The 9,379-nt window shown below is 39.8% G+C and overlaps 1 protein-coding gene across 1 annotated transcript in view; it reads left to right on the forward strand.

Moving 5' to 3' along the window:
- LOC104955410 (early nodulin-75) overlaps positions 1 to 6,690 on the forward strand; it is a 48,343-nt gene extending 41,653 nt beyond the window's left edge. The window contains exons 3-4 of the mRNA XM_010782737.1: positions 5,938 to 6,043; positions 6,662 to 6,690. Of these exons, the coding sequence (XP_010781039.1) occupies positions 5,938 to 6,043; positions 6,662 to 6,690 (135 nt within the window). The remainder of the gene's footprint in view (positions 1 to 5,937; positions 6,044 to 6,661) is intronic.
- Positions 6,691 to 9,379: the final 2,689 nt, after the last annotated feature.

Genomic DNA, 9,379 nt, shown 5'->3' on the forward strand with positions numbered 1-9,379 from the left:
AGTGTGTGTGTGTGTGTGTGTGTGTGTGTGTCTGTGTGTGTGTGGGACTGTATGCTGAGGTGAAATGTATTTCTGTCTTTGCTCAGATGCACAGCCACATTTTTGTTATTGCCTCTGTGTGTGACCTTATACAGTTTGATGCATTTGTTAGTGTGTGTGTGTGTGTGTGTGTGTGTGTGTGTGTGTGTGTGTGTGTGTGTGTGTGTGTGTGTGTGTGTGTGTCTGCTTGTGTGTGTTTGAGCCAGAGTTAGACCGCCAGCAGGGTTTGATTACTGCCACGTTAAGAAATAATGGATTGCACCATTTTCGTGCACATTACACACTATATTTCTGGAAAAAACACACTCTTGGTTCTCTTTCTTTCTCACCCAGATTAGTACTTTCTCACACACACTCACACGGTGTCCCACCATATTCCCCTGCTCCTAACAGCTGGGCCTCAGGAAGCAGTAGTGACATATGGGCAAGCCAGCCTGCAGCATCGCTCAACTCAACCTGCCAAGCTGAACAAAAACACCCTCCTCTCTCTCCAGATCAATGGCACTCCCTTCCCTGCCTCCCTCCCCCTCCCTCCCCCTTCCTCCATCTCGTCCTCTTCCTCTCAGCTTCCCTCTTCCAATGCCAGGACAGGCTTCTGTCACGTGCAGTGTGGAACAGTTGTTTTCTTATGACTGAAATTTGAAAAGCTTGTTCATATTCATTTTCCTGATTGTTGAAATTCTCATCAGGAATGGATCGATTTCAGTCCAGCTCATCACAATAGTCATCACGGAAGCTTAAATCCATCTGGCATACAATTTAAGAATCTAATTGGATGAAATTGATTGAGGCGCCACTTGTGTCAACAAAGAGTAAAAACTGCAGATATTCTAACACTTCAAATGGTTATAATTCACTTTTTTTGGATATGATAACTCATCAATTCACCCCAATTAGAAAATTGATGGATTGATGTTTGGCAAACCCCAAATAAGAGACAATGACTAAATCAGAAGGGCGCTTATGTGTTAAAAACTATAATAATGTAGTCCTACAATAGATAAAGAAAGCGACTCTGTAGTAACAGTAAAGTGTGCTGTATGTTACAGTATATCTTATGTACGTTGTACTCTGGAGGATACTGTTTTTTTCTTGGTTTCCTCGCTTCCTCTACATGAATAATGTAGGTTGTTTAAACCTTAAGTATTCAAAGGACTGTTCCTAAAACGTACCTTTAACTGTTTAAGATCACAACAAATGATCTGCTGTGCCTGCTGGTCTGGTTCATCTCACCTCGCTCTATATCAGATGGCTTTTCAGGAATAAATCAAAGCTTTCCAAGCATACCATCACCTGAAGAATAGTCAGTCTGTAGTTTGTTCTGTATAGTGAAGACTTTTATGTGGCACCAAACCAAGCCTTTGAACAGAAGTTTATCTCAGTCTAGGTATACTGTGTTCTAAATGAAAGGATTCGTTAAATACATGTGTGAGGTGTACATGGTGCCATCTGAAGTGGATGGAAGTCAGTGAGCTGGTCTAATGCGGCCTCTCTGTGGGTGATGAGTGCCACTGTGCCCACTCATGGTCGCAACATAGGACCAATCAAAGACGGTCACATGCAGAGTCAAATAAGCCTCGAGGTGTTTGCCCCCTGCTGTAAGTACACGTGGGATGCTTATCGGGGGGGTTTGAAGTGTCAGGGTGGGGTAAGGAGTTATTCTGGCTCTATAAGTCAAGTTGTCAGTGATATATTGCACTGGGCAGGGCAGCAGTAGGGGGGAGAATGAGTGTGCTTGTACTTGTTCAAGTAGATGTGATTAAGGAAAATTACCATATTTAGCTCCTTGTAATTAGGTAGTATTGGTATCTAGAAGGCTTGTCAAGGATTTAACTGTTTAATGCTTGTAGATTTAAGATAACTTTGGCTATAAGTGTACAGATTATGTTAGGAAATACTAGTTTGCACCCTCTTTCAATTTCAGTACATGAAGAGAAAGAGTTGAAGGTGTTGGTATTCCTGTGCTTACAAAACACATATATTGTAACCTTCTCTCAACTCATCTGTAGATGAAAGTAAACCCATTTGGATTCCATGGCAACAGCTGCAAATCTGGACAGAAAGAAGCATTACTTTAACCCTAGCGAAAATCACCACTATCCCTCCAATAACCACTAAACAATTCAGTGTGATTACCTATTTGCTACTCCTCCGTACTCCCCTCCCGATTCCCTTTTCATGAAGTCAGAGCTGGCACAGTGCTTAATCATGTGCTATGAAACCACTTTGCTTATTACGTACATTTAGGAACACTATAAAGAAACATGGTCGCAATAAAGCTTTAGTATGTAACTGGCTTTATGTGCGTTCCTGATCAATGAAGAGCTGGTTGAATGTGAGGTTAATTCAGGTTTGCTGTTACTCATTGGTGCTAAAGTATATTCCATTAGTCCGACAGAGTGCTCTGCCACTCTCCGCTGTGGTTTTTTAACATTAATCTGGCAAAGAGAATTAAATGAGGCTTACAGAAAAGCTGTGTGGATTGACAAGAATTGAATGAAAATTGTAGCAGGATGGACTAAGAAGGCTTGAATTTAAATGGGTGTCTTTTTATTATTAAACCATTTTGTTCTGGTTTAATAATGTCACTCTGGTGAGAGTTAAGATGAATTATGGCGGCATACAGAATCAAGGGGGTTTGCAACTAAATCTATCAATATACTTAAAACATACAAATACAGAGACAACCCACACACACTCAATGACAACAGGGGAAAATATTATTGCAATATAAAATGATGAACCATAATAGAGGACTGATAGCATGCATCTCAGAAATGGGGGGCCATTTTGTATTGTTAACAGGAATCTGGATTTTCTTAAAAAAATTACTTTGATTAAAACTAATTGTAAGAAAATTACTTAGTGCAAAACATACCAAACAGGACACCATTCATTGCAATATAAACACATAATAAAAGTCACTTTAATACATCTTATAAATAATTAAAAGCAAACTTTGCCAACATTTAAACATTAGCATTTTATGCCAACTAATAATATATCATCCTCTAACAAGCTAAAGTATCTGCCCCATGAAAATGTCGACCTGCTGTGGCACAACAATCATTTTGAATCTTCCTCTGTATACAAGTAATGATTGAAGCTTAACTTTATGGCAGTCAATGCAGAGGTATATATTTCATTCAGGATTTAACTAGAGCACAGGCGGATAACAAATACAAACTTGATAAATGGCAAAATCTTCTGACTGTGTCTTCACAAAAGGGAAAACATTAGCATACACGCTCTGTGCATTCTCAAACTGGTCTCATAAAGAATGTATGCAGCAGCAGCTCAATATAGTTTTCATAAAGCAGTTTGTACTGTAATCTCATCACAACAAGCAATATGTTGGTCCCAAGGAAGCACTGCTTTGCAATGTAGTTTCGTGCACTTTGGTTGCACAAGCAGCAAAGTGGAGAGTAATCAGGTAGGCCGTTGATTTATGGTGCTTCTCCCTGATTAAGTTTGATATATGGACTCGTATAAATAGGATCCCGATGCTATGATGTGAGGCATCTTCTGCTTTGCTGGTCTAACTAGATTATGGGTTTGTGTTCATGTGTCCAATGTGATACAGCTATAGCGTGGCAGCAGTAGAATATTAGTAGCTTGAAGTGGAGCAGTGTCTGCATTAAATGTTCATGAACTCCTCTCGCTTTGAAAGACACACATCTGCACGTACAAAAAGTAGTAAAAGATGCAGGCACCCACAAACAAAAAAACACAAACACACACACACACACACACACACACACACACACACACACACACACACACACACACACACACACACACACACACTCCGGTGGGTTTTCATATTAACAGAGGACCTTTTAGAGTGAGTGGCACTCGGCTGTCTTGTGGGACATATGGCTCAGTGTGACCTGCCAGTGTCCTTCACTGTTGTTGGCTTCTCCCCAAAGCCCCCGGGCTGCACAGCTCTCTGCAGTTAGCCCCACCTTCTAACACGGGCAGTCTGTGTTCACACCAGCGATTTTATGTTGTGATGTTGCATTGCTGTTAGCCGCTAGTCTCCATAGGACACACTCAGAGGCACAGCGGCGTTGTATCAGAACACAAACAAGGCCGCTATCATTTCCGCAGACACCTTGACTTTATGAAAGGAAGGAAGATTGAGTTCATACAGGATAGGCTGCAATTCACTTTCCAAGGACTACACTATCCATATTTGAAACAAGCACTTTAAATCCGTAATTCTGCATTTGTCAAGGCTGCTATTAAGGAGAAACAACTCTAAAACAAGCAGCAAAACGAATACTATACACACTCCGTAGAAACTTTATACACATCTGTAAAATCTGAAGCAATCCAACAGAAGAACTCAACCATAAATATGCCTTTTATAAAAAATATATAGATATAGTAATTTAACAAAGCCTTTATTATTGCAGTTGTATTGTGCAGTGGTGTTAAACTGGACTTCATTTAATTGAGATGTGTTTTAGAATGTTTTGCATGCCACATTTAAAGACATTAGCCAAAGGGAATAATGCAATTACATTCTCCCCTGCCTGAAATGCCGCGATTGGACTTCTTAAATGACTTATGTAACTTAGTGACATCACTATGCAACACGTGCGCTTTTATTGGCTAGCGCTCCAACACATTGTATGTGTAGACTAAGGGGCGGGACATCTCTAAGCGGTTGACCACACAGCATCACAACAGAGCCGGCCAGCTAACCAATCAGAGCAGACTGCAGTGGCGCTGCAGCACAGGCAGTAAGAAAAATAAAGAGCTTTTTGAACATTAAAGCATGGAAATATGTCACAGTAGAGACTCTAAATACTAATAAAATGTGCATAATATGGCCCTTTAAGGAAGACTATACGGCCGAGTTGTATGACTTTGCAATCGAATGACTGTTGCCTGATGTAACTGCAGAAAACTAGCAAGCTAAAAGAGACTAAAACGCTTCGTACTCTCCAGCTTCTCAGCCCCGCCTAGTTACTCTCATTGTGTTCTAACACAAACAGCCCAGCATTCAACCATCAATCACATCAAAAATGTGTTATTTTGAAAGAAAACTCATCATGAAATTCTGCAGTCATTTGTGTTTGTCGTGTATTTCTTGGTGTTCTGGGGCCCAGTGCCAACGAAGTACTAGCGTTGTTGTTCTGTTGAGATTTATAACCCTGTACTTTACAATGTATGATGTATCTTCTCAGTGTGACTGGGTTTCAAATGTCCCATTTATTCTCCCTCAAGCCTTACTTTTATGAATTCAGGGACTGTGGGGCCGAATGTAGTGGAGCTGGGAATTGTGGGTTTATTTTTCTATCTATTTTTCGTTTTTTTTCTTTGATTTCGATTTCCAGTTCGTCCAGATTAGATGTAATGTATTACACAATGAACTACAGTTGAGGATTTCGAAACCTAGCTTTTTGTCATACCACACAAGCCATTCTTGCCTTTACTTTAGTTGAATGATGTGCTACGACTTTAAAGAATAGGATATTACTGCTAGCCTGTGGGTTGCATGGTACCCAACATTAACCTTGAATACATTTCTTGGATTCAGTTGATCTACTTGGTTGCCGTTGGTAGCTCTTCATTTAAAGGCTTATCAGTTCATTCATGTTTTTGTGATCATTACTGGCATCTACTGTATTTGTACATCCCTTTGGCATTTATTTTGTGACCAACTATTATTCACTATTCTGAAAAAGCAGTTTTCTGGCCTTTGAATGCTGAGATAAATGTAGCCGCAGAGGTTTTCTACAGAACCGTGATTATATTTCAGGGACATTGTGAAAAGTGCTTTCTAAAATGCTACAAAGAGAAGGGTAAAGAGCCACCTGTGTGTTGATATTCTGTGCATTGCTGCAGGAGTGTATCTTTGTGTTCTGACCTTGTGCTCTCTCCATGCAGGTACACCCTTTGCTGATGCGCGAGCGGCGCTCAGAGTCTCACAGGAACAAGCTGCTGCGGCGGACAGTCAGCGTTCCTGTTGATGGAAGGCAACATCCCGAGATGGGTGAGCAGACAACCCTTTAAACAGCCTTACTGTCTAACCAACACTTTTTTGTCTTGCTTAAAAACATATTTAAAATCCAATTAAATATCTTCAGGTCACTTAGATTCAGATCCAAGATTAGATTCAAGCTTTATTGTCATTACAGTAGCTACAGTGTAGATATGGCAATGGACAACTTAAGTCACAGGCTCTTCCAACAGTGCAACATGAATATATATAGGACATAAAAACAAATAAAACAGATAAAATAGTGAAAGAGAATGTTTTGAGATGTGCAAGTACATACAAATATAATAGAAATAATGCAAGATAGTCTACAAGTAAATGGAATATGATATATTAGATAAATAATTAGCAAGTTGCAAACAGATGAATGTTTATGGATGTTCTGGTGTTGAATAGTCTTCTGGCCTGTGGAATGAAACCTGTCTTTATGGAACACCTTATGGTCATAACATTATTTCAACTAACCTTCCTTCTTGTCCATTTTCATTTGCGAGATCGTTATCACCTGTATTAATTTAGCTTGGCTTGTTTATAATAATAGAACGGTTGCATAGCAACAGCAATGATGTAAAGCTCATTGCATCTTTAAGCCATTACTCTCTGTGTTACTAGCGACGCTCAGCGCTTCACTCTGCATCTGAGCGGAGATAAAAGCAACTCATGGGCTGGGCTGAAGGCAGATGTTTTCTTTCTGCCAGATTTCTCCCAGCTATTCCTTTGTGATGTTGGGTGATTTATCTTGCTTTGAGATGAAACTCACATATTCATACCTTGCTTATCATGATTATCTTCTGAGTCTCTTTGTTTCTTCCTCTATCTATTTCAGTTTTATTTTTTGCAGTCTGCTTTTCTCACTGTTCTTTTTCCTCTCTGCATTTATATTGCTTTATTGTCCGTTCAAACTCAGCTTGAGGTCTGAACCCGACCCTCTGATAGCCGCCTTCCTCTGTGTGTTTTGCCTGACTCAGTCTCTCTGGGCCCTCTACAAATGTCCCGCTCAGTTTCTCCCGTTTCCTTCCCCCTCCACCTCTCCGTCTCATTCTGCTATTTTAAGGGCCTCCCCTTCGACGTCCCCCGTCTATGAATCTGCTGTTTTGCCACCTCAACAGTTGTGCTGATTCAACTGGATACATATTTCCCTATGTTTCCAGTGGCTTTCTGACCTTGAAGCAGTCAAACAATGACACATCAGTTGACATGCACACAACGTTTTGACATAATGCTGACACGGCAATGCCAGTTAATATTTCTCATGCGTATTCATATTGAAAACATATCCGCATATCATCATGCTAGGCTACAGGCTATAATGCACTGACACCATGGTGGACCATCTGTAGGGACTATGCTCAAAGAGCCTTGGCAAACAAGATTGGTTTCATCTTGTTTGCCTAGGCCCAGAAATCAGGATTGATCAGCTCAATAAAAAAGTAAATGGAGGTTTTTGTTAGTCCACAATTAGAGTTTAAATCTACAAAATGCCACATGACCTATTTTACAAAACGCCTGACATTACATGTTACTTGTTAAACACTTTTATCCAAAGTGACTTACATACTCAATACTGTGGGCAATCCCCACAGGAGCAATTTGGGGTGAAGTGTCTTGCCCAGGGACACAACGACATGCTGACTGCAGTGGGGTTTGAACCTGTGCTCCCCTGATCCGAACACCACCACACTACTCCACTCCACTGCGCCACAGCCTCCTGTTACATGAAACAATGATCTGACAAAGGTTCAGTGACAAAATAAACAATCTTAGGCTGAATACAGACACCATGCTACAGGGAGCACACAAAACCAACAGCAACCAAGCATTATTTTTGCCTGTCAATATGTAACTCGCATTACTTAGTCGTGACACATTACATTTAGTCGTGACACATTACGTTTAGTCGTGACAGCTGAAGTGACTTATGAGTGCGTTTTAGCCTTAAAGTAGCTTTTTCTGTCTTTCTTTATGTAGGTAATTCAATCCAGTATGCATTAAGGGTATTCAGATACTTAACCTCTAAACTATGTTTCAATTGAACACAATTTGGAAACATTTAGGACCACATTCATTCCTTTCCAGAATTATGAATGAATTGTGCCCTCCACAAAATTGGAAGACACAACCTCGCTTTCATCAATAGATTCAAATGTTCGGTCCGTTCAGAACGTTTTCCTGTTCTGAGAGCAGATTCATCTGCAGCTGCAGCAGCTCCCAAACACTCATCCATGTGTTTGTGACAACATTAATACGTCAACCTCGATTCATTATTCATCAGCGGGTAAAAGCCTGCATTTTTCACAAGATATTGATGAATAGAGACATTTGACAACAATCCCAGCTGGATGCCTGATGTAGGGACACACTCAGATGGAAGATATTAAGCTCCACATTCGATATGCGACTAGTCAAACACATAATGCCTCAATAGGTTTTTCACTCCACTGTTGCTGTCATACAGTAACACATTAAGCAATGCAGATGCAATCATTTTAGCCTTTAAGGTTCATAAAAACATTTTAGATCCAGGAGCCAATTAACACATAATGAAGATATTCATGTTGCCGTTAATTACAGTGCAGAATAAGCATTGTATGCAAATATGAGCAGTAATGAACTTTTCATGATTATGACAAGGGCTATGACTTTTCTTAACTAAACAAAACCTTTTTTCCTCTTGTGTTTGTTTCATATTTAGTGAAAAACCAATAAGTATATCACAAAAAGACGACATAAGTACTTATTGTCTTGGATTACTGTTTCTAAATGTTACATTAAGTGTGTTTCAGTTCAGCTCTACAATGCAATATTTGAGGGCTGATAATTGTCTCATATTTAGCAAAGGATCCCCCAAACTTGAATATTTGAAAGTTCATCAATTCATATTGTATGGAAGCCCTGAGTGGCGAGTTATAAATACAAAGGTGTTGACCTACCCATTTTCTTTCCAGCTTTATACATATTAGCAAAAAATTATTCCGGCAACGTTTTTTTTCACTTTATTCAACCTGCCCTTACTGTATCTTAAAAACCAAGAGAGAAAACGATTTAGTAAAAGAGAAAGTGGATCACCAGAATTGTATCTTCTTACTTGATTCCCAGTACTTCCATAATATCGTGATAAAAGGTGAGTAATACCGTCTCTTGTAATTGGTTATATGGCCAACAGAATTGTAATGTAAGGATTATGAAAACTGAATGTGAGTTAAGGACACTTTCCAGCTAAACCCCATAACATGAGATAAAACGCCCTTCCTATTTCACTATTTAGTTGTTGTACTTAGATGCAAAGTGGGTAACCACAAAGAAAGCATTCACATGCCCCCCCTCTCTCCA

Source organism: Notothenia coriiceps, unplaced genomic scaffold (genome assembly GCF_000735185.1).
Source record: "Notothenia coriiceps isolate Sejong01 unplaced genomic scaffold, NC01 NC01_scaffold00024667, whole genome shotgun sequence".
Lineage (NCBI taxonomy): Eukaryota > Metazoa > Chordata > Actinopteri > Perciformes > Nototheniidae > Notothenia > Notothenia coriiceps.